Here is a 27,031-nt window from a genome sequence, read left to right on the forward strand (position 1 = left end):
AATGGGGAGAGTTCATTCTAAAATAATTTCCTTACCCTACCCCTTCATAGAAGTCCTTAACAATTGTCAAGTAATAGATGCCAAGGGAAGACAGTTGATCTTTCCTGGATAAATTTACTACTATATTTTTTTCCCTTTTTAATCCCCTTAATTTTTGCCTGTAGTGTTTGCATGGGAGAAATGCTGGTGATGGATCTCAGTGTAGAAGGTTATGCACATAGCAGGCATCTCAGATTTACACTTTCCCCAAATCGCAGAACTCTGCACTGCCCAGTATTGTCCTTCAAACTTAACATCATGCCACTGTAGTTCTTGATCCAACATGAGGAACTGTTGGGGTTGGAGGTAGAAAGAGGGAGAAATTTGAATGTATGCATGCAACTGGTTGTACATTCCTAAAGGGATTGTTTTGATTCATAATGGTGCAGTTTTAGTTCAACTGACCCTTAAAGGGTTGATTTGCTTAGATTGCTGACATCTTCAGTTTGGTATCAGTCTTTCTGTGAGTCTAGGAGCTGGGTACCTATACCCACAGAATAGATGGCAGATGGAGGCTAACATTTAATGCACACTGCCATTTTCCTTTTGACATTTACCTGTCAGTCTCTTTGCTACTAATACCCAAGGACAAAAATTGAGATGCAATGCCTCAGTGCAACATGACATATGGAAATGTTACTATCTTTGCTCTTGATTAATATGTCTCAGAAGTGCTGGATTTCCCTGGAGATATTTACACGCTGTGTAGGCTTCTGCTCTGTTCAAGACCCTAAAGGTGTAAAGCCAAGACTTTCCACAAATCATCAGATAAAGAGGTCATTGTATATATGTTCCTTCAGTATGACTCTTCTTCAGCTGAGCTCAGGAGAAGGAAGTGTTGAATAGTTTTCTTGACTGTAATTGAATTAATTTAAATGAAAAGTAAGTTGTTTAGATAGCCAGGTCTTCTCTGAAGAGCCTTGGTCTTAATCTAAGCTACCTAGTAGCGGGAAAGCAGATGTTTCTTGCTCTGCTCCTGAAAAAGGAAACTCATTTGTAGGAATTCACTGCTGTACAAGGATCTACTGAATTTAGCCTATACAGGCAGGCTTAGGTGTGACTGTGAAAATGAAGGAGTGCAACCCATGACGGTTAGTGCAAGAGCTTTTAGGTGGTGTGGGGATCTAAACCTTTATTAATGTGTTAGAGGTGTGTGTGTGTGTGTGTGTGTGTGTGTGTGTGTGTAAAGTAAGCTGGGCAGAGACAACACATTTTTGTTGTGTTATGGTTTGGGAATATGTGTAGGCATTCTAATTACAGCATGAACTAATCTTGTGAAGAATTATTGTGAAAACCAACTGTGCTTGCAAACCTAAATCATCATAGATATCTTAGTAATGGCTGTTGCTACAATGATGTCCCTTCACTAAAGGGAAATTATGCATGGGGTTCGCCATCTCAAATATATGTTCCACTAAAGGCCTGCTTTTGAGCTAAACTTTCCTTCATGTTTAATTGAAAACAGCCAAATGAATATACTGTATTTTTCCATGTATAAGACTAGGTTTTTTCCCCTAAACAATAATGTCAACAATTAGGGGGCGTCTTATACATGGATAAGAGCATATAGTTTTCATCTTGCATCCCGCGGCAACCCAGAAGTACTGGAATGGGTTACTTCCGGGTTTTGCCGCATGCGCATGCACAGAAGCGGTAAATCGTGCCGCGCATGCGCAGATGCGGTGCTTCAAGTTGCGGGCTTTTCACATTATGGATGGGTCTCTGGAATGGATCCCCTCTGTAACACAAGGTACCACTGTACTGGATGTGTCCCTTAGGTATGTATATTTAAAAGGCCAGAATACTAAAAAATGAACGTTTGACTTAGAATAATCCTTCTCTTAATTATAAAATATGCCACATTCAGGGTCCATCAAATGCTGCATTTTTGTTTCCAGTGGTAGCTAGCCAGATCCACAGGGAAGCTCACATAGATTATGACAGAGCTGCCCCCTGTTACCCAGCGCAAGCAATTTTTGTGTGTGGTTTTGCTTGAAATTCTTCTGTTAAAACTGAAATTCAGTGCAGATTCTAATTCTGCTGTGATTAGCTCATATCATATTTACTTATTGGGTTTCATATATTTTTAAGTTAATATTTTAGTAAAGGAAGAAGCATGTGACATGGAGTACAGAAAGAATAGGAAGCAGAGATGCAGCTCCATAAAGGAGGGGTTATCTCATCTGGGAGAGGCATATCCGTTCCTGTTTCAGCATGGTTTATGGTCTTTCTTTAATGTGTACTCACTCTTCTCTCTTCTCCACTTGTGGAAGTTTTCACTTTCAAACAAGCCACAACTCTTCATTACATATGAACTCGGGGAACTGTGGTTTGCTCAAACTTAAGTTAGTTTAAATAACCCAATATAGTTTGATATTCTGTCCAAGATTGTGCATAATATGGAACTGTGTTTTGTTCTAAAGTGGAACCAGAGGCTTACATTCATCTGTTTTGCATAGAAAAGAAAATGGGGTGACTGTATAAACTAAGGGTCACTGTAGTTTGTTTGCTGCCACCCATTGTTTGGTGTTTGTAAGTGGGCCACTGAGGTCTTTTTACTAAAGGGTAGTGGTATACCCAGCACATTCCTTATCAAATGAATTGAAATGTAGATATTCCAAATATTTTGTGTCTCTCTAAAGAGGAATAACTAAAACTGGGTGCACCACATATACTATGTAGTTATGATTTAAGGAGCAATGTATTGGTGTATATCCACATGCCTGGTATAAAGGGGTTAAATTAATTTAGAATTAAAAGTGAAGGAAATGCTTTAGAAGTTAGATATTGGGAAAACACTAAATTAGGCGTTCCTGTTTGACACTTTATTGTAACTACCAAGCAGCTAACATGTAGCTTTCTGTAATAAAGATTAATTTTGTTCACTTCAGGAAGAATAGCTTCTATTGGAGTTTTAAAAAATGCACACTTTACAGATTTATGCAGTCTGCATCCCTAATATTACTATAAATCTGAACTCCTTAGGAGTACTGACTAATATATACAACTCTTTCGCTTGGGATAATTTGGTTATTTACTGCTGTTCCTTGTCTTATTTATTTTAAAAAGTTATACCCTGCCTCCTTCATGGCACTTGCAGTACCTCTCAAAGTAACAATTGAAAAAAATTCTACAATAAAATTTCAGGTTTAAAATGTATATATAAGCAAAGGCATCTTAAAAACTACTAAAAACAGATAAAGTGGCATTAAAGATAAATGGCTAAAGTAGCCTAATTCGCCATATGGTGCAGATAAAGCTTTAAATTTATTAGAAAAGTTAGTAGCAAGCCGTATTTTTGAACCTCTATTGGAAACCTGTTCAGCATCCTCACTAGGCCACCATGCTAAAGGCACTGCACTATCCTACTGATCTTCTTACAACCTTTATTACTAGTAAATCTTAGTAGACGGGGTGGGGTGGGGGTGGAGACACAGTCTCTGAGTCCTGTAAAGCAAGGCTACATCATGCAGTTGAACATAGAAGTAATTGGCAACACACCGTGCTTTCCCACTGATAAGGTTTCCCCTTGCGCAGGCTATGTTCCATGTGTGTGTACAGTTAGGCCCTTGGCTAGGTTGTGTTGTTTTTCATTATCCTTCAGAACAGATAGTGTATGCATGTTGTTGAAAAAATTGCTTTGTAACATAAGAGATCTTTTATTTAGTACTATTCAGTTTTAGAACCATTCTATCAGGTCTTCCCATGAGGCTGAGTATTCACACATGGAACATCTAAGCTCCTTATGGAAATGAATTTAACTTCTTTATATATGTGTGTGAGAGAGAGGGGAAAGAGAGAGAGAGAGAGAGAGAGAGAGAGAGAGAGAGAGAGAAGTATTTCAGTAACAAAAGGGGCCCACCTGTGGAGAAATGTTGCATATCTGGTTCTCTGTGGAAACTGAATTTGCTCTGTTGTATGCTTGCATTCATCTAGTCTTTAATGCCATGATCAAGCCACTTGATAGTTGAATCTGTTTGAAAAGTCCAATTGAATTTTCTCCTGAATCTTTGATTAGTTCTGCGTTTGTATAGGACTGCCTGAACGTTTTTTGCCTCAGACAATGGAAATTCTCCTAACTTCAAGAACCAAGCATAACATGCACAGTATATGAGAAAATTAAAAAAACTGCTTCTCTGTCCAGATATTCTTTAACAACATATCTACTAGTAACCAGTCAGTACATTAAGCCTATGAATTACTGGACGCTCAGATAAATCCAGAATTGAAGACTATATACAGTGGAATTTAAAATATCGTTCAAAAGGTAAAGCCTACAGAACATTAAATGCTTTCCTTCATCCATGACATCTCCAGGTGATCTGACTCAGTCAAAGACAGTTTCCTATGTTCATCCACAAATTAGCCAACAAAGTGAGAGGCATTTTGCTTTAGAATTAAAAATAACATTAAAATGTTGCTTCCTAAAACATGTTTCAAGGCAGGCAAACTTAAAACTTTTATTGAGAGCTTCCAAAGAGGGTCAGAAGTAGGTTACCGATACTCTCCTCATGCCCAGGAAAGGGGGTAAAAGAGATACCACCAAAGGGCTAGCTCTTGGTTGGAGAATTAAATGATTCCCCCCTAAATGTACAAGGAAGAGAACTGACCATTTCACAGGACATTCACTTTTAACATCCCAAGATGGCCTGTAATTGTCCTTGTGATTCATCATGTTCATAATTTCTGCAGACTCAAGTTTTCAGGGAGCAGGTATCTTCCACAGATGTTTTAGCCATTAATGTGGGTCTTTTGAGGCACTATGAGTTGATAACAAATCAGTTTTCTTTTCACTTCCTTGAGCAGACTCAAAGAATAAAAGACCATGTAGCACCAATTCACCAGTTTCTTCATTACTTTACTGCCAGAAAAGCAAAGTCTTTACATGGAGTATCACTAGCTGAGAAGTTAAATGGCACCATTTATTGGGGTTTGTATTTACCCTTAATACAAGGAGGGAGTAAGTAGATTCTCGGTAGAAAATGTCACTATTACTACATTGCTTCAGCTTCCTCTAGATAATCATGCTTTTAAAATACGCAATACCATTTCCCCATCCACCTACTCTGTCTCTTTTGACGTCAAAGTACACAGGGGCTTCCTTGAGGGGGTTGGAGTAAGGTTGCTGATTCTCTTGGGTGCTGTCCTTTTCATATTCATCCAAAAGATAGTGGTGCTGGGTTGGTAATCTAATTACCAACCAAGCAAACAGAGCCCCCCCCCCCCAACTCAATTTCACAGTGAAGTCTTGAACAGAATATATGCAGGCTGGAGAACTGCAGGTGAAAACTCTCTCACACACGTCCCTAAGAGTTAAGATTATATGTCTGTCAAAATCAATGAACTCACCAACTCCTTAAATTCAGTAGGGAGAAATATTATCATTTCTCCACCATTCTATTTATTAGAATATTCAAACAACCTTTGTTCCCATTCTTTCAGTCTTGAGGTAATACCAGATTTCCAATATTTTGCATATAGTATCTCATGCTGCCATGAGAAGCCAGTTCCTTACTCTGTGTTCTCGGGCGGGGGGGGGGGGATAAGAACGGGTTCAGCTTCAGTCCTCTAGTGGAGTTACTTTGAGATTTAACTCCTGTTAAATAAAAAACTGTAGTATGTGTCCATCACATATGGTACAGTATTTAAAAAATGATAAGGGTCTATTTTAGCTTCTCTTTTGTATTAAATTCAGGTTTCATATTGAAGAGGTTTCTATTAAAAATAGTTAAATTCTCAACTTGTCCTTAGTTGATGTCAGAAACAATTTAAGAATGAAGACTCGTGAATTTAGACCACGGGTGAGTTGACAGAAGTGACTTTAATATTTTAACAATTAAATAGTTCTGTTAAGGATCCATTCCCATTATGTTTTCCATAAATGTGCATTGCTTTGTTTCTTAATTAAAAGCTGTTATCTTCTTCTTCTTTTTAATTGTCATTTTCATCCTTTCTATCTTGGTGAATTCAGTTCACCTGGCTTCCCAAAGGAGTTTGTTAAGTGTGTTTGGTTGAATGCCAGCCCATCGTTGCCTAATGGAGTTAAGGGCAATGTGGATATACTCAGAAACCACACTGGATGAATTACATATATGGGTCCCTGTTAATATAATAAGAACAGCACTTATATTGTGTATGTAATTTACTCTATGAAGTTCACTTATTCATGGGTGAAGCACCAAATTAGCAAAACAAAAGTGGGTTGTAATGCTGTTAATAATGATTGCAGAAATCTGCAAGATAAATCCCTGGCTCCGGTGATGTATTGCTATTGAATTCAGAGTATATTGGATTGGGGCAGCTTACACAGTGGGAACGTTAGTGTCTCCTGAAAGCCATTCAGGGCCTCTATGTGCAAGTACAAATAGGTTTCAAAACCCTGCAATTTGGGAAAGCCTGCCTGCGTGCCTGTAGTAAAGGACAGCCGGCCACCTTTCAGTTTGCTAGTACTGCAAATCTGGTTTCCAAATCAAACGCATAACCTAGCAACAAACACAAATGCTTTAAAGCTTGAAGTAGAATGGGATTAATGTTGGTGTCTTTTTCTGTAACCTCCAAGACATGGAGTTTGTCTTCCACATCAACAATAAATATTGTGAGAATGTTCAGCTGGCAAAGTTCTGAGGTAAATCAAGGTCTAGAACAGTGAATGGTTCAGTGGGCAAATGCTGGAACACCACAAATCACTTAAGGGACCATCACTTTCATTTGTGTGTAATGGAAGTCAAGGAAGCAGCTGCTTTACTAGCAGTGAGGTTTGTTTTCACAGTTTCATCTTTAAATTTGTGTTTTTCTTCCAGTCATTTAAAGACAGAGGAAAAACACATGCTGTAGGGCCAGCTAAAGTGCTTGCTCGTACATTAACTGTATATCTTTCTAACACGGTGACAAAGTGTATTTCTGCTTTGAGACCTCTCTGAGATAAATAAGCAAACACTGTGGTCACAGGAAAAATGAAGGCAGGGACTTCATGAAGGCTTAAGCTGTACAAACTCTGCCTTTTTGTGTCTCAAAAGTCTCTTTATCAGGATCCTTCTGCTTTTCAGATGCTGCCTGGAATGGTTTGTTCTAACACTGTTGTGTGTTTGCTACAGAATTCATAAAACTGGCAAAATTCTTTTCTCCCCGGGAGACCATTCCAACTTCCTTTTATACAACAATCAAGTACTGTACAACCACCTTGTAGTGTGACTTGCAGTAGTTTTGGCAAATATTCAGATGTTTAATTTTATTTTAAAACTGGGTCAGTGTGTTTTGCTGTTAACTAGAAGGTTGATGGTTCAAGCCCAGCCAGGGACAGATATGGGCAGGATTCCTGCATTACAGACCTTCAGGGATCCTTCCAGCTCTACAATTCTATGATTCTATATTATATTCCCAAGAATATAATTTATGTAGATTTGATTGTTTAATTAATCAATCAAAGTGTATTTGATGACTGGCTGCAGTTTATTTTAACTGGATGACAGCTGTCTCTAATCAAAACTAGGCTAACTTAGATCCTTAGCATATACAATTTACATGGTCAATAACATAACATATCTATTTGGCCCAACTAATTTTCACAGTGGTATATGAGCTTTCATGTTTCATGGAACTCTTCCACAGGCTACATGTTGTGAAATACTTTAAAAAATCCTAATTCCTAATCCTTTAATGGAATATTATATCTAAAATGAACCCATGTCTTTCCTGCCAGGAAGCTTGGTTAACACAGATAGAGGTACATCACTTAATTCAATTGTAATTGAGAGTGTTCGAAGTATTGATTGATATGGGTGGTATTTGGCTAAATCATATTCCTTAGAGTAGACCCAATGTAAACTCTGGGTGTCATTTAAGTATGTTTTACTTAGAGTCACCAAACTTGATGCACCTATTTTTTTCATGTTCATTAATTTTAGTGGTTTCCTCTTGAGCAAAACTTAGTTGAATATCACCTAGTGGATTTGAAATTAGCTATGACGAATTGAATTCCATCTATTTCAGGGAGTGGTACCCTGAGTATGATTTAGGTGGATACCTTTATATTTTACAAATTCAGATAAAGAAGGGATGTTAATTGAGATTAAATGGCTACCTCAAGCTGATTTCACTACCACCAGAGCCATCTTTACTGAACTGACTAAATCAGATTAGAGTATGCTGCACCCATCATAATTTTATAATTCTATCATATATAAGTGTACTGTTTAGATTCCCTCATACTGTTCTTCCAAGGAGCAAAGTATAATATGTAGACTTTCATCTCAGTATTAGTTGAAATGGGCAGTGCTACTACTCCCATGCAGGCTTGAAACTTGTTGAAAAACTGTAAAATCAGTGTTGCTTTTACAGACCTTAAAAATACTGTGTATGTACATTATTGCCTTTGGTTTGCTTAAGAACTGCTGTCAGTTTCATTATACTTTTCTGAAATCTCATATAATCCAATAAAAAGCCATGTCTGTGGCTGTTTTCCACACATGTAGCGCTGTGTAGTGTTAGAGCATGATGCTCCAGTTTTGAAAACTTTTCTCCCCATAGCCAAACGATATAATGCTCTGATTGCTACTTAACTTCCAGACTGCAATCCTAGCCACAGAATTTGATCTCCTGTCCAATACTATCACTGTTGGCTCATTTTCAACTGGAGCCTAAACCAATCTGGAATTTGGGAAGTGCTGAGTCAGTTTGTTTGCTTTTTTGCGGGTTGGGTGGGTTTCTGCATATGTACTTGGTGAAAGCATCTAAATTCACATTGTGAATAAAATGTTGAGAAATGTGTTATTGACAAACCCAGAATATTATAAGTCTAGAAATGTTGATTTCACATAAGAGTCTTTATTTCATTTAAAAGATTAGGAGACAGCTTTTCCTGGGTAATTTAATAAAATACATAGAGATGACTTCCAGCATACTGTGAAGGAAAAGCACAATTTTTAGATATAAGAATTTCATCTTTAATAACCCAATTTTTACTTCATAGCTGCCTTTATATTAAATTGCCTTTCTGTCTCCATAAGGACTCACTTTGGTCTTATGTAGACAGGAGGTGTGGCACATCAGTAGCACAGACAGCGCTTGAGGAAACTGTCATGTCTAAATAGGGCTAAATTTTAGCTATACTACAATAGGTGATAGTTTTCCTTCCCCTCATTTTGATCTTTCAGATGTCACAATTACTCCTGACTAATGTCAGTAGTGCTATATTCTTTATATACGTTACATGGTTATGTGAAGACTATTCTAGAGCTATACACTCACTTACTCTTCTTTGTATTCTCCGTGCTGTGACACTGATAGGAAATGTGCATACACAAAGCAATTTGGTGGAATTCTAGAGCTTTGGCTAAGAAACTGGCACTCTCCCCTTCTTCCCCCAGAATGCTAAAGGGATGGAATAAACACCTTCCTGTGAGGTTTGCTCTAACATGGTTTGCTCTGTCGTGCCATTACCACTGTTCCTGCTGCTGGCAGAGAAGTATTTTCTATTGGGGCCAATTTTGGGCAAGATCACACATTTTCGATGAGATCTTGCCAAAAATAGACATGATCTCACCCAAAATGGGTACCAATGGCAGTGGCACTTCTCTGCCATTGGTGGAGGTGGTGTGGTAGGCATTGCAGCCGTGGGCTTGCCACCTGGGGGACTTCTGCCACTTGAGGTAGTGGCCTCACCCTGCCTAATGGCTGAGCCAGCTCTGCTCTAACTGCTTCTAACTGTTTTTTGGTCAGCTTTTCTGTCTCCTTTGGACCATAAATCATTGGTTTGCTTAGTTTTTCAATGAGTTAGGAGTTGGTACATTCATTCAGTGCTCATGTGTTTGTGATACATTAGTCATCCTTCACTTAGTGCCATTCTTTGGTGTGGGGAAGAACATGACTTTGTGGGAGAGAACAGAACAGTCATGATTGCTGTTTGTTCTGTTTGGAAGTCTCACAAGGCTGAGTTGCCAGTCACGTCAAGTGTTTATTAAGCATTCTCCCTTGGCTATAATTTTTCATCTTCCTCTGGATCCTCCAGCATTTTCTATATCCTTGGTGTCGATTTTGAGCCAACGGAGGTTTCCAGTGACCCATGAGAAGTGATAGGACTGCCATTAAGAGCAGCTCTTGCAAGCCCATATTTTGTTGATTTCACCAGCAACCTCAATGCCACTTTCACTGTCTCCAATGACTCCAACGCTTACAACGCCATGATCTGGGCCTGTAGTGGTGTCTTCAGTCGCTTTCACTTCACCTGGAAGACCTGCTCCCTACATTACTGACTCCAGTTACAAATGCTGTTGCTGTTGCAGAACCCACCATCTTACGGCAGGGTTACTGTTGCCAGCCTTCATGTCATTTCTGGAGACCCCGTAAAAGCTGCTGCCAGATTGGGCTTACGTTCAGGGCGGCCTGGCAATCAATACGCAACATTGCAAGCTAGCAAAAATAAATAAACAATTCAAACAGGAAACTGCCATCTTGGCTCCTCCCCGCTCTCCCCTTCTTCAGTTTTTAATTTTGCCTCGCAGAAACTGGTTGTTTCTTCCTGAGACTCCTGTTGCTCACCTTCTTTCAGGCTGGTTAATTCCTTGTTTCTTCTACCTCTTGTTGAATTTCTTTGTGGCTCTAGTTCCTTTACCTTGTGGCTTTGTATGTTGCTTATTTTCACAACCTTTAAGAATCAGTAGCCTCTGTATTTCTCCCTCTCTGGCCTTAATGCTCATGGCAGATAAGGCTATGGAAACCAAAACTGATATTTCTTCTGCAAAGGAATGGCTATTGTTCAGTCTGCTTCTTTGCCTGAATTTAAATAGTAAAGGCACAGAAGAAATTCACACTCTCCTCTTGCTAGGAGAGAACTAAAGCTGCAAACTACAGCCTCTAAAGGCAATAGATGTGATTCAGGGAGCTCTGCTTCTACTCAAACTTTAGCTCCAGCCCTTCCCTCATGTTTAGCAGTAGCTGCTGCTACTTTCAACCCAGTTATGGCAAATCTTCCCAGTTTACCAGCCTCTGCTTCCCCCTCTTTAGGGGATTTCTATACAGAGCATTTCAGAGCTAGATCAGGTGTGCCCATAAATCCCCCTTTATCTGGCATTTTTCTAACTGGGGGAGGGGTGTGAAATGGAAAGCTCAGCAGGAGGCCCTGTCCCTGCCTTGGCTGAGTAGTGCTCACTGCACAGAGAGAGGATGGCAACAGCATCTTCCTCTGGAGAAGGAGAGCAAACAGTTCAACCACAGGGAAGCTCTCCCTCAGCTGAACTTTGGGGAAATCCTTATCCTATGGAAACCCCTCTCAGAGCCAAGATCCACTGCACTGTCCCAAGGAGACCTAGCCAAGGAAGTACATTTCCCTTCAGCCCCATATCAGTCTCCAAATGTTCTCCATCAACAATATGTATCTATTACTACTCCCTGCACCTCCAGGAGGCAATCTGAAGTGTGTCCTTCACACAGGGGTTCTCAGTCCCAACCCAGGCACTCTTGTTTTCCCCTGAAGACAACACTACAGCTCACATGTACATTCAGGCAATCCTGATTCACATAACCAGTTTTCATCCTAAAGGCACACACATAAACAGACATGGAGCTATGAAAATGCTTACTCTACAACAGGAGGCATCCAGACTCCTCCTCTGGGTAGGTTTTCGACCAGAGCAGAAACCTCAGAGGCAGATTGACTGAGGAGAGAATGTCTCAATAATGGGGAATGGAAACTCTATTCAGAGATCTTCTATTTCATAACCAGTCACTTTAGGAAGTCGAAGTCGATCTCTTCAGCACTCTAGACAGCTGACAAGTCAAGAAATTCTTCCAATTCTACTTATGGTCAATGGAAGCAATGGATGCCCTCACAGCACCATGGCCATAGGGGCTACAGTATGTCCCCCTCAGTTATCCCTGATAGCAAGAGCCTGAGGAAGATTCAAGAAAAACGGGCCAATATGACCTTGCCATTTCATGACCCTAACCAACCTTACCTTTTCATGGCGCTATCTTCTAACCGTCAGGTAAGACCTTCTCTCTCAAGGACCTCCCTTGGCTCTGTCTACACTTATGGAAGTTGAAGGGAAGAAATGACTCAAAAGCTAGTCTTCCAACACTATAGACACCATAGGACCTGACGTCGCGTCAAATGGAATTTTCCCAGACGAGCAACAGTCTTCAGGCTTCCTTCTCTTTCTCCAGGAAGGCTTGTCTCTAGGTCTCAAAACCAATACTGTGTGTTGTCAGGCTTCAACACTTTCATCTGTCATCTCCAAAGACCTGGATCAACCTATGTCAGCTCACCAGTTCCTGCCTCATTTTCCTTCAAGGAGAACACCTCTTGCCCACTAGTGCAACCACTTGCACCTACATACTGTCCTATGAACTCTATAAGTGTCCTTATTATGAGCCATTCAAGTAGGTTCCACTGTGCTTACTATCCTTTAGAGTTCTGTTCCTGGTAGCCATTACCTCTACCAGATGCATTTCAGAGACAATGCTCTGTCAGTCATGAGACATCATCGGGTTTCTCCACAGGGGTAGAGTAATTCTGTGAACCAACCCATTGTTCCTTCCAAAGTTACTTTCACAGTTCCACTGCCAACAGGAACCGATTCTTCTGTCATTTGGCCTTTTCTCACGTACATCCATCAGAAAATAATGACAATCCCTTGATGGAGGTGGGAACTATTTCTGCATTCTAGAAGTTGATTGAACAAGCTATTCCCTCACATGATGGGGAGGCATCAATCAACAGAATATTTTGGGGGTGGGCACTAGCTTTAAGTTCTATTCCCCCCCCCCCCGATCATAAACAAAACAAACCTGGAGATCTGCTCCACTTGGTTCATTTAAAATGCTCTGCACGAGCCTGATAGTCCATAGCTTGTTTGGTAGATTTCAGAGGAGGCCTAGGTAAAATAATTACCTAGTTTTTTAAAAGAGAGGTCCTACTTGTTACTTTCCCGGGGAATTGCAGTTGAAGCAGGCTTCGGAGCACCTCAAATTTGGTTTTAAAATGTGACTCGCTTCGCGGCTGGGTGTTTAAGATTAAATGATGGTCTGCGAATAACATTGCGTAATAACACACTGACATTATGTGTTGGGTGCCTCATATCATCTGTGGGCCCGACCTTCATCTTGAATTAGAATTTCATGCCTGGGGAGAATGGAAGACGAATGGAAGTATCTGGCTAGCGGTGACTGGAAAGGCATATATTATCTCATCACAAATCTCTCTTCTCCAAATTTCCTACACATACATTGGACATACATTGCCTTCTGCACTACCACCACTAGGTGATAGCACTACTGGAAAAAAGAAATTGGTCCCGAATTAAAGTCAGAGTTGCTGACAGAACTCACTTGATGTCAAGTGTTTGCTTGAAAAATACCAATTGGAAGTACATTGTGCAAGCTTGAAAAGTAAAGGTAATTAGTTTTCTCAATGGCTTTAACAAAATGTGATTAAAGTGCAAACTATAGGCTTTCTGAAAGAGGTGAAGTAATTAAACTGCAAAGGTGCTGTGGGAATTCAGTGGTGCTCTGTGTGACTCGTGTTAAATAAGAAATCAAAAAGGCACAATGACTCTCAATCTGTAAAAATTAAAGTTTGCGAAAAGGGCTGTATTTTGTATATTGAAGGATCATAAGCAGTCTTCCTCTTTCTACCATCCTCTTAAAAAGTGAGCGGAAATAATTATACATTGAGCAAAGCTAAAAAAAATCCTTTTGCTAGAGATATTCAAATAAGCAACTGACTTAATATCAATAGCATGTGGTAGAGTGTTTCTTACAATCCATGCCAGGAACAGAAACTTGGCATCTTGGTAGCATGTAAATGATCTTTTGTTTGTTTGCAGATGCTCTGTTCTGAACTCTATGCATGCAAAAGTAGTTTATACAAATAAGGAAAAATGGCTTATGTAATGGGAATGTCAGAGTGCACTCATTATCGTTAGTCAGGATTCTCTCTTCTTCACCAGGTGGATGAGTCCAAGATTCAGTTCAGAGAACAATATACACTACTATTAAAATGAAATGTATTTTTTATCTACCTCACCATTTCTAGTAGCCAAGAAGGCTGTTTATTATCCTAACAGGTATCCTAATGAGATTGTTTACAGTGGAGCTTGTTGGGGTTGGGAGGCTAAGTAATAGTGCATCTTGTGTTTATCTGTAAAAGGAGTCTGAGCTCACTTTAAATTCTTAAAACTAGAGGAGGGAAATTAGATTGGTGAGTCCTTTGAACTTGCTGCACCAAGAACCAGCTGCTTGCAAAGGAGGATTAAAACCTTTTAATCCTTTTGTGCAAAATAATATGGTGTTTAATGTGGTAAGCATGCTAGCAAAATTAATTTTCATGTTTCTTTTTTCAGGCAGGAGCATTCATATCCATCTCTTCTCAGGCAGGATAAATTTAGTTCTGCCTCTATTCCTGGCTGTGCATGCTCTGGACTTTTTGCACTTTGCAGTGCAATTTAATAATTTTGACATTTTCAGGAAAGTTGTAAATTAGGAACTGTGGGTTTCAGTGTAAGCCCCCTGCAACCATCTGTTAGAACAGGGTCAGACACTGCTGGGAAAGCTGCCTAAGGCAGTTCAGTAATAACCCAGCTTTGCAAATAAGTTCACCAAAGTTACTAGCCTACAAAACATTTTACGCCCACCTACAGATACATCCATTCAATTTAAAACATTTTTTGAGGGGAGCTAACTAATTTCAGACTATAGAAAGCAAAGGCTACCCCTGCCCCCAGCTGTCTGGCGATTACAGAAAAGGGGATGAAAAATCCAAAGGAAAACAATATTTAGGGGAATGTCATAGTTTATGTTGTTGTAACTTTAAAGAAACAAATTGAACAGTTTTAGCTAAAGCTGCATTCGAACTTTTCAGTGCTGCTTGTGTTTCATTAAGGTTGCCATATTGTACCTTCACTATTCTGGGTGGCCATTTGCATGCTATGCAGGCTATTTCTAATTAAAAATGTCGAATAACAACAGGAATCATTCCCCAGTACCAAGAGCAATATGCAAGGTGGCCACACTGCACCACACTCTTCCTCTCTCTTTCTTTCTCTCTCTCTCTCTCTCTCTTTTTAACACACACACACACACACACACACACACACACTTTACATGCACAGAGACTATACGTGTACCTCTCCATCTCGCTCTGCTAAGTGTATCTCTCTCATCAAAATGCACACAGAGTATACTTGGTCACCCTTCCATGGGCCAAGGAAACGTCTGCCACACACCCACCCCAATAGAAATGACTGGCCACCACCTGGCGTTGAGTTGGCAGTCCCTGGTGTAATAAACACCTTTTTCACTTGCAAAAGCTGCAGTGCCATTTATAATCTGTCATTCCTTTTCTTATTCAAGGAGATTCATTACTACATTCTGTCTACATGTGGTCTGCCTGGTGCTTTGTTTTTTCTGTCAGCCTTCTCATGTTTATGCAGTCATTCTTATCTCTCACATATATGTTTATGGTGTCTGAATTGATGACTGGCTAGGAACAAGACCTTGGGGTTCTGGTGGGTAGCTCAGTGAAGATGTTGACCCAGTGTATGTCAGCTGTGAAAAAGGCAAATTCCATGCTAGGGATCATTAGGAAAGGGATTGGAAATAAAAACTGCCAATATCAAAATGCTATTATACAAATCTATGGTGCAACCACACTTGGAATACTGTGTATGGTTCTGGTCACATCTCCTCAGAAAGGATATTTTAGAGCTGGACAAGGTTCAGAAAGGGCACCCAGAATGATCAAGGAGTTGGAGCAACTCTTCTATGAGTTGGGGCTTTTTAGTCCAGAGAAAATGTGAGTATGAGTAGACGTGATGGTGCATGGCATGGAAAAAGTGGATAGAGAGAAGTTTTAGAACCAGTGGACATCAAACGAAGCTGAAGGTTGGAAGATTCAGGACAGATGAAATAAATTACTTATTTGCACTGTGCATAGTTAAACTAGACAACATGTTGTGCTGGCCACTAACTTGGATGGTTTTGAAAAAGAATTAGACAAACGTATGGAGGAAAACGTTATCAGTAGCCATAATGACTATGCTCTGCCTCCACCATCGGAGTCAGTGTGCCTCTAGATACCAGTTGCTGGGAATTGCAGGTGGGTAGAGCACCATTGAACTTAGGTTCTGTTTCCTGGCATCCCATGAGCATCTTGCTGCTCACTGTGAGAACAGAATGCTAAACTAGATGGGCTTTTGGCAGTACTCTGCTTAAGTTCTTATGGCATATAGTGTCTCATGTGCAATGATTGGCTGAGATAAATTAAATTGGAGTGGTTTAATGTAAGTCTTCTTAGCAATTGTGTTGCTTGCAGTGTCAAGAGTTAAGATGTGTGGCAAGTGGCTGGTGTTTCCACTTTGTTTTGTAGGCCATGACCCACTCACTGAAATGGAAAACATTTCCTTACCCAGGGAAGTGTGTCCTTATTGCTTAATGTATACAGCATGGCATGCATACTATTGACAAGTAAAATATAAATATTAAATGTTCAGATGAACCATTGGTTTGCTTCCTACAATGAATTTTAGATAACAGTGTCCAATTTTAAGCTTACCTTTAGTTCTGTAAAATGCTTATGTGAAAAAAGCTGCATATGGGAAAGACAATTTCAGGGTCTTTTATATCCTTGGTGTCTGCTTTGTGATTTCCTACTGTTGTATTTAAATCATTCCTCTCTGCTATTCCACCCTCTGGTTGCCCAAATTGTATACAAAAGCGTAAACCAAACAAAACTATTTTTGGCAGTTGATCTTGGAGACCTCAAACTAAGGAATCTCTTACGTCACCACTCAAGGATATATTTTGCATGCCAGAAATCATTGGTGTATATAATAGCTACAATACATATAATTTAAGAACTGAATCCTTATTTTAAAATAATGCCTAGGGAGTTTTCTGTGTTGTAGGAAGCCTGGAGCTTAGGAAGGTAGCCCTCTGGTACATTCAATTAGCTTGATTGGCAGAGTTGCTGTGGATGAAAAAAGGGCAAGATTTAGCAACAGCATCATTTGGGATGAGTCAGATTGCAGAAGGTTGTTGGCCTCAGGCAGTAACCGTACCTTGTAACATTATATATTCTGTGTAATCAGCATTATTCCACACCCCATGACAAAGCAGAGACTCTTAACTGTTGTCGTGAGCACCTTAGTTTAGCATTTTACCTATCCAGGCACCATCTGCCGCTGGGAACAGGTAGACTTGACTTCTTTACTTTTGTATTCCCTATATTTATTTAGTGTAAAATGAGTTTCTTTGAACAGAAAGAAGCTAGAAATTTTATGATAAAGATTTTCCTGAACATGTTTGAACATTTAGAGCATATGGAATTCATAAATTCACTAAATGTAAGTTACATTGCATATAAACTTCTAGAAACAGAGAATTATAGAGTTGGAAGGAACCATAACAGTCATCTAGTTCAACCCCCTGCATTGCAGAAATCACTTTCCCAACTTGAAGCTTGAACACAAAACCCTGAGATTAAGAGTCTCATGCTCTACCAACTGAGCTACATGTACCCTAGGAATTAAAGGAAGCTTAAGGTATTCAGGTTCTGAGGCATGTGAGGCTTTATAGGTCAACACAAGCACTTCGATTTGGGCCTGGAAACTAATTGGCAGCCAGTGTAGTCTGGTCAGGATTGATGTTATATACTCAAACTGTCTTGTTCTGGTGAGCAGTCTGGCCATTGAATTTTGCACCAGCTGAAGTTTTGGAACTGTCTTCAGAAGTGGCCCTATGTATAATGCATTGCAGTAATCCAGCCTAGAGGTTACCAGAGCATAGGTCACATATGTTAGGCTATCCCTGCTCAGATAGGGGCATAGCTGAACCACCAGCCAAAGATGAGAAGGTGCAGTGTCTCTGTCTTACCTGGATTGAGCTTCAGTTTATTGGCTCTCATCCAGTCCATTACTGAGGCAAGACATCAGTCTAGCACATCCACTGCCAAGCCTGTAGATGTAAAGGAGAAACAGAGTTGTGTGTCATGAGCATACTACTCACAACACACTCCAAAACTCCAGATGACTCCACTCAGCAGCTTCATATACAGTGGTACCTCTGGTTACGAACTTAATTTGTTCTGGAGGCCTGTTCTTAACCTGAGGTGCCACTATAGCTAATGGGGCTTCCCACTGCCGCTGCGCTGCCGCCACACGATTTCTGTTTTCATCCTGAGGTAAAGTTCTTAACCCGAGGTACTACTTCCGGGTTAGCAGAGTCTGTAACCCGAAGTGTTTGTAACCCGAGGTGTTTGTAACCCGAGGTACCACTGTAGATAGGGGATAGAACTGAGCCCTGAGGGATTCCACATTGAAGGCTCCTTGGTGCTGAAAAATACTCCCCGAGCATCACCTGCTGAAGACCATGATCCAAGTAGAACTGGAACCACTACAAAGCTGTGCTGCCCACCGCCACATCAGATAACATCTCCAGGAGGATACAGTGGTTGATGGTATCGAAAGCTGCAAAGAAGTCAAGGAAGGAAGATTAACAGGGACGTATTGCCCCTGTCTCTCCCTCAACAGAGGTCATCATATAAGGCAACCAGGGCCATTTCTGTACAAAAGCCAGATTGAAACTCCAATTGAAATGGATCTAGAAATGAGATTTGTCGGGCATGATTTTTTTTTTTTGGAAAAAACCCATGCTGGGTTTTAGTAATCGCAGCTTCCTTTTCTAAGTGCTCACAGACTGACTCCAGTTTGCAAGGACCTCACCTATGCTCTAAGAATTCTCAAAGATTATAGACAGAGGCTCTGAGATCACATCCACTAGCTCCGTTAGTATGCTTGGGTGTAGCTCATCAGGCCCTGGAGATTTGAATTTGTTTAAATAAGCTAGGTGTTCCATTATCACCTCTTTTCCTGTCTTGGGCTAGAGCTCCCTCCTTGCATTATTTATTCTGTTATCACCATATTGGGCCCTGCTTTCCTTTTGGGTGCAGACAGAGGCAAAGTAGGTGTTAAGCCAGGCATCCCCAAACTCGGCCCTCCAGATGTTTTGGGACTACAATTCCCATCATCCCTGACCACTGGTCCTGTTAGCTAGGGATGATGGGAGTTGTAGTCCCAAAATATCTGGAGGGCCAAGTTTAGAGATGCCTGTGTTAAGCAGTTCCGCCTTCTCTCTGTCTGCCTGTAGCATTTCTCCATCTTCCTCAGCTCATTCTAACCTTCTCCCTGCAACTGTCTGCTACTTGTTTGTACTCTTCTTTCATGATTTTCCATTTCTTATACTGTACATGCCCTTCTTAAATATCAGCTCATCTGTAAGCTCCCTATGCAAGTATACAGGTTTATTTAGATGCCTTTCACTTTTCTTTCTTGGTGGAATTGTCTGCATTTGTGCTTTCGATATTTCACTTTATTTATGAAGAGATTTATAAACCACTTTTCAGGACTCATTGTTCACAATGAGCTAACATGTCCAACAATACACTCATCCCTTTTAAGAGAAAAGGCATGATGTCTGATCCAAATTTATGCTAGTTCCTCAGCATCACAAAATAAATAACATAAAATAGCAAGTCATATGCAGAAGTCCAATACCTAACAAAACAGCTGAGCAGATTGCACTGCAAAATGGTCAGTTACACTGCAATCAAAATTAGCATGAACCTTATTAGCCTTTTGCTGAGGGAGATTATAGAGGGGAAGAAATACAGATATTTGTAAATAAAACTGAGCAGAAATTGATGTGAATTTTGGTAAGTAAATATGTGAAATCGATGTAAGTTAAGCAATCATGGCTAATGATTGATTTTAATCTCAGGCTATTGCTTGTGACACTGAAGCTGTATGTTGTGAGCTATCAATTTTCTGCATCTCAGAAATAGTTTCTCTGTGCTTACCTTGTACCTCCTCCTATTAGGCCCCCCAAAATATTTCTTCATCATTCCAAATACATTTAATCATTTTCATAGAAGTAATTGTGTTCATCAATACCTTCACAAATTGAGAGTGTTGTTCACTGGTGTAAATTTAAATGACCTAATTACACTACTCAGGAACGTTCTCCTCTTTGCTCTATGGTACATAGAAGGAGAATAAATAAGGTATTTATAGCTTTCTTCGAAAAACTTACAGCATGATGGTCTCAGTTCTTCTGATTGTCTAGTAGCGCTTTATGTAATTTTCATAATAATATCCTTTGGGCAAATAGTGACCAGGATTGCTATTATTGTTGCATTAAAGTAAATGTTGTTTTTCTGATCTTTTAGAAAATATTAATAATTGCTAAGCTCAGAATGGGGGTTAGATCTCATAGCTTTCAGCGGCTTCTGAATACATTTCTTGAAACTTTTGTTTAGCATTGATGGAAACACCAGTTGATCAGACATTTCATTTCTTCTCCAGTTCCAGAGGAGACTGCAGGGTCTGCAACTCAGATAATGCCCACCTTTCACCTTAACACTTGACTGAAAAAGGCAATCCCACTCCGCGATTTTAACAGCATGTAATTATTGGGTATTGGCATTGCCAGGAGTTTGTTTTTTAACATCTCAGTGTGCATTAAAAAACAAAAACGAAACGAAATGAAAAACCAGTAACAGCAGGTGTGCATTGAGCTCTGTCATAACGGAGCAAGCAAAGCAGAGTAAGCCTTCCAGAAATCCCTTTGTGCTCCATTGTGAGAGAGATTGTAAGGCCACCCAAGCTGTTTCAACCATTGTTTTATATTATAAAACAATGTTTTTGTTCTATCCAATAGCTGATTAACTCCATCTGCAGGTGGATTATATACTCCCAGAACTCAGGATGCTTTCAGTGATAATTAAATTTGGACATGGTGGTTCTGATACTCTCACATTTTTCCAGCCCGATCATAATGAAATCCTGTACTTAATTTTTGTTGTTGTTTAAACAGCGTTTGCCAGTGCCTGCCCACATGGGCTATTTTAAACTGGAAATTCGCTTATTACCGGAGTGTGAAGAATTAGCAGCTAAACAGTTATTCCTAAACAGTCTTTATAATGTTTTTAAAATTGGTTGTATTATTTTGTTCACCAGTGTATCCATTGTTTCTAGGTGTGGTGTCATTTCATTAGTCTTGAGTTGGGCGCACAAGATAGACATAGTCAGATTGCTGTAATATTCATTATCTTTAATTCAGACCCCAGGCACATTTCACCATTCAGGATATTTGTCTTGCAGGTAAGCCAAACTTCATGAAAACTCCTGAGGATCAGATTGGGATATCTGGAGGTGTGGCCTCCTTTGTATGCCAAGCAGTAGGAGAGCCAAAGCCACGTATCACATGGATGAAGAAAGGAAAGAAAGTTAGCTCCCAACGATTTGAGGTATGCACAGAATATATTTTTTTCCTAGTAATTTTGTGGGCGTTTCCATATGTTGGGTGGCATTAAAATATAACAAATATGTGAACTGGAAATAAATATTTCCTCTTTGATATACATTACCTGGAATATGGCATTTCTGATTCTCCAAATTTCCAGACTTGGACTACTGAGGGAATTATTCATTCCACGTGGATAAGTATTGGTTAACTCTCTTCTGAGAGGTAAAATAATAAGATTCTCCTAGTATAGCTTCCTTCTGTAATCACTATATTTTCTTGGTGATATTATTTCATCTCATTTTGCTTTGTTTGTAAATTGGAATTAGATGAGTATGAAGTTAATTAAGTTCAGTGTCTATTCATTTGCAGTCCTTGCCATTGAGGGACAATTTATGGGTTATATGATAAACACATTTCTCTATGAGAGGGTTAAAGAAATTTCTTTGATTTCATGAATGGTTAATGACCCAGTTCATGCGTCATAGCCAAACCATGGTTTGCCTATTTGTACTATGCCTCATGCTCTCCCAGTCCCTCTTTCTCTCTCTTCCAGTTCACTTAGTCACTTCCTAGTTTGAGCAAAAAGTAGTTTGCTGTGATATTCAAATTCAGCAAACTGTGGTTGCCTACAAACAAGAATCTTCAACCATTATTTACTTTGTACTTCCAGTTTGAATACTTTAAGGAATGGAATGATGAGAGGAGCACATGAGCAGAGGAAAAAGGGGAAATGGGCAGCACAGAAACTTGAGTCATGGTGTTAATGGCCAAACTCTGTATCATGGCAAAAAGACAGAGTTTCTTTTAGTTTCAGAATGTAAATCATGCTTAATGCTAAATAGGGTTCATTATTAATAAAGGTGGACAACTAAGGTATGCGGTATGGTTTCCAAACCATAATTTACAACAACATCTTGTTGGTTTAAATCTTCGTTAAGGAAGGACTGTACAGATGGAATCATTCACCATGGTAAACAAGGTTGCAGGAATTTGCCCCAGAGAGTGGAGGGGCTGGTCCCTGTCCCTTTCCTGATTTCTCAGTCATGGTTTAAAAGGAAATGGTATGTTGTGTGTCCACCAGTAATAAAATGGGTAATACAATTTCCCCTCTTTTGAAAAAAGGTTATTGAATTTGATGATGGGTCTGGATCAGTTCTACGTATTCAACCGCTGCGTGTCCTTCGGGATGAAGCAATATATGAGTGCATGGCTACCAACAGTGTTGGGGAGATAAATACCAGTGCCAAACTGACAGTGTTAGAAGGTAAGTGGAAGCTCTGTTACAACTGAGCTGTATATACCACAGCCTGTTACATATAAGATGAACTGTTTGTTCACATTGGAAAGCCTATGCTGTTGGTTATGCTTGCTTTTTCTGCATCTATCTATCGATCTATATATTATTAAAAGGGTAAACAGATAGATCACTGTGTACAATTCCCATATAATTTATTGTTTTCATTATTATTATTTCTAAATATGTTTATTGCGATGAACATTCACTGAGGTTCTCGAGGGATAAAGCAAGGAGTTATTAACTGAAACACCCAGCAACACCTCTGGACACAGACCTGCTTCAGACAAAGAACTTGCACAGCTACCCTACCTTCAAAGTTGCCAGCAAACATTTCCAGCAGAAAACAGGCATTATCCTTCACCTCCAGATGAATAGAAGGGAAAACTAACTTCAATAACATGCCTACTTTCTCTCCTTCACCCTGATCTTTTAAACTGTGAGGGAGAGGTTCTCCTTTATAGAATCAGGGAGCAGGATTAGGTTTTGGTCAACAGGGTTATAATTTTCTCTCTACCACCCTTTATTGTCACAGAATACAGTGGGATTGGCTAATAATCATCCTAGAATTTGTTCAGCACTCCTAGACTACAGAGTAACAAGCAGAAAGCTGTCGTCTTCTGAGTTAAATTGCAATGGACAAGTCCCTTTTTGAATTGAAGCCATTGGTTGGCAGGGGGTGGGGTGGGTAGAATTGTGCTTGGAGAAGGTATTCCCAGAGAGACCGGCTCTATCATCTATAGGATCCTTTGAACCTGCGTGATCCAAATTTTCATATCAAGTGGGTTGGAAGAATATTTTGAAATGGAACCCGTAGGTCACAAACTGCCTTGTTGTGCAAGGGGCGGGGAACAAGGCTAAAATTTAATTGCCCCCCCCAACCTTGTGCTGCCTTCCCAAAGCTGGGTAAATGAGGCACTGGGCTTTGGGAAGGAGATGTGAAGCTCTTTCAGGGTCCTGGAGCCCTCCCTCCATGTGTTCTGGAATGCCAATCTGGCTGTGAATTCAAATTTCAGGCCAGGGTTCTGGATCCAACAAGTTATCTACTGTATGCGTTGAAGAAAACTTCCATGTCCAGAATTCCTTATTTATATTGGATAAGGAAGAATTGTTTGGGGAGCGGAGAGGAAAGAAAGAAAATGAGGGAAAATTCTCTTTTCTCTGTCCTATTTCCCTACTTCCATTTTAAAATGCTTTTTTAAAAACAACAACACCAACAACACACAACTACTGCCCCCCCCCCCAATTTATTAGTGTGTATCTTTCTAATAACTTCATAGATGGGCCATGGATGCCTGAATGTGCTGCATTCTCTAAATGCAATTTAAATTTGCCCTAATTGACTAAAATGGAAAATCTGTTTTCAAACGAAAGGATTAAGCAGATTTATTGGTGTATATAAATTATTTACTGATGATATCTTCCAGTGAGGAAGGCTTAGGTTGCTAGATGAATTAAGCAAAACGTTTCACTGCTGCTTTCCCCAGTTTGTTGCTGTGCTGAAACATATGTGTTGGTGATAGCACTGTAGTATTTCATTTATTTACAGCAGTGCAATAGAAGTCTCCTTATAACTGGGTGCTTAAGGATAGATCACGTGGAATCAAATAATTTACAAAAATCCTTTGTTACTCGAGTATCAGGTCTCCTTTCAGATTCTACTAAATATATTTTGAAGAACTGGAAAGGCTTCACTTTAGTTTGAAAAGATACTGAAAAATTGGAACATAGACAGATAACAGTTGGCAGCAGTCTACTCTCCAATGGCTTTTCCTTCACTTAATCTGCTTCTGCAACTTGCTAGTCTTCAAAGGCACAGTGAGTTTCTGTTTACCACCACCAATGCTGCTGAAAGACCAGTAGGAGACTTGCAGACCAGTTTAAAAGGTTTAGCAGGCCACTGGTTCCCTACCCTTGGTATAAAGCAATAGGTTTCATAGCAAGGATTTTATTTCCAGGCAAATCTTCTTCCAGTCTGTACTTCACTGAGATTACGTGGCAGAATGTTATGTGGCCTTCACTTTCTTCAGGAGTAAATTTTTGTACAAGTGATTGCCAAGTTATATGGGACATATTATTAAAGTCTTCTCTGTTAAGGTTGGACGAGCATTGTTTTTATTCTGTTCTTCCCAAGTGAATATGTCCAGGAGGGATGCATACTTTGTATGAAGGAAATTAGAAGAGATATAGGGCTTGTTACTAGGGATCCCTATAGAACCCTTATAAGCTTAAGCAATTTGCATATGGGCTTGGACAAGTAGGGTGATGTTTAAGAAACTGAATGGTCTTTTAAGACTATATTACCAGCTGCAGCGTAATTGATTTGGGAATGCCTCTTGGAAGATTATCATAAGAAAACTGGCAATTCTATTGGGCTTATGACAGTTTTTCCGTTTTAAAAAATGCATCTTGGTTGTGGAAACTCTAGGCAAGGATTAAAAAAAAACACTTCATTGTTGGACCATCACTTACCATGCCAGGGTTGCCACTTCTGATAGTGGGATTTGAAATAATATTTGGATAGTAGAAATGATCCTAGTATTTTTATTTTCTTTCAAGAAATCTCTAGCTTTTGGCTAAAGTCTTTTCAGGCGCATTACCATAAATTTATGTGGCAAAAAAAATTCCCCAAACCCCTCATAAATAATTAAAGTTATATATTCACAACCAGTCGATCAATGCTTAGTTGGCTTCTGTGGTGTAATTTCAGCTGGCCTTGATCTAGGTTTTTGTCATGAATTGTGGTGGTCTTTCTGATTGCCTAGCATATTCCATTTGGTACATTATTAAGAAGCAAACTGGAGCCAATAATCTAACGTAAGCAAGCATTTTGTAGCAGTTACTTCTTTGCGCTGTCCTTCATACTCCACTTCCATCTCTCTAACTCCAGATCCTGTTGGGGAACAGAGTTGCATACACTTAGTGTAATTGAAAATTATTTCTTCTGTTGATAGTGGAAGAGGTAGGCATGCAAACAACCTCTCCCTCTCTTTTTCTCTTGGGCAGCTGATAAGCTGAATAATGTATGAGTCATATTGAGCATTTCTGTCTTTTTCAATTATGACCTGCAGCAGCGCAGAATTTCTCTTGCATGCCTAGCAAAAGAAGGGTTTGAGCAAAGTGAACAGGAAGGGACCAGAATCAATAAACTGACACACACACTCACACTCACAAGGAAAGCTTCAGGGAGAGTTAGTGGGCACTGGGTGTCACAAATTAATAAATATGTGATTGAGCTGTAGGACTGGAGGATTACACCTTGCATTACAGAGCCTTTTAAATAGGAGGATTGTGCAGAATGTAAGGAGGGAATAATGTTGCAGCATTTCCAACACTGCACCAAACCGAGTAACTTGTTATAGCCTACTTTTTAGCAAAACACAGCAGCTCTGTTGGGTATGACAGAGGCCAGATTGGTGCCCCCTGCCCTTCTGCATAATCCACATTCTCTCTGTTTTTGTTTTATCCTGGGATGGGAATGAATAGTAACCCTGGCAAGAAAATGACTTTTTCCCTAGGCTTTGGAATTTGTACATTTCTTTTATGATCTAGATTTCTTGTAAGCGTATTTGTATTGATGAATAAAAACTTCAGCAATTTGAATTTGATGTGGGTAGCCTTTACAGTAGTCTCAAGCACATTGTGTCACGTCAAACGCAACATACTTCTTGTCTCAAGCTATTTTAATGAGAGTTAAAATATTTCATTTTTTAAATCTGTGCATTTGCATATTTGCATAGCTGCCTTGAGCCTTGGCTCCATAATTCTGTATCAGCAGAGCAATAGCTCCTCCATTAATTTGCTCAAATGGGTTTATGAATGCCAGTCCCTTTGTTAAAGTGTGAGTCATAATGATCTTGAAACCTGACTTGGAATGGCTTGGATTCTAGCTAGCACTGCCATTATATTTTGCCTAGTTGGACAATGAGTGTTTTGTATTGCTTTTAGATGTTTTTAGGTTGTTGTACACCGTTTCTCAAGGGGGTGGTATATGGAATCTATCCAGGGTATAGTTTAGGGATAAGAAAAGAGAGAGCGCCTTTGTCTTTCCAAAGCTCACTGATTACTTGAACCATATCATGAGTTTAATTTCTATCACCATCTGTTGGCTTCATCCCAGTTCCTGGAGTTACCCAGTTTGAAATGCAGTAAATGATAAACATTTGACAGTTACAAATTATTTCTGTAGAGAACTAGACCTCCAAAGGCCTGAGACAATATGTCCTTGTAAATGCTCATCTAATACTAGGTTCACTATTTCAACGGTAAACAAAAGTTAGCTGTGTTTAATCCTTATTTACGCTTAGTTAGTTACAAAAGAATCAGCAAGAACAAGGCAGTTTGGCTCATGTTTCTCTCATTTTCTTTTATACGTTACTGCCAAGAAAGGAGCCTTTGTTATAA

General features: G+C 39.7%; 1 protein-coding gene across 12 annotated transcripts in view; it reads left to right on the forward strand.

The window, feature by feature from the left end:
* PTPRF (protein tyrosine phosphatase receptor type F) overlaps nucleotides 1-27,031 on the forward strand; it is a 479,704-nt gene that overhangs the window by 218,759 nt on the left and 233,914 nt on the right. For all 12 annotated transcript variants that reach the window (XM_081009323.1, XM_081009319.1, XM_081009325.1 and 9 more), the window contains exons 4-5: nucleotides 21,189-21,334; nucleotides 22,456-22,597. In XM_081009323.1, coding sequence (XP_080865449.1) covers nucleotides 21,189-21,334; nucleotides 22,456-22,597 — 288 coding nt within the window. The remainder of the gene's footprint in view (nucleotides 1-21,188; nucleotides 21,335-22,455; nucleotides 22,598-27,031) is intronic.

The sequence above is a fragment of the Podarcis pityusensis genome (genome assembly GCF_964106645.2).
Source record: "Podarcis pityusensis genome assembly, chromosome: 6".
In the NCBI taxonomy this organism is placed as follows: Eukaryota; Metazoa; Chordata; class Lepidosauria; order Squamata; family Lacertidae; genus Podarcis; species Podarcis pityusensis.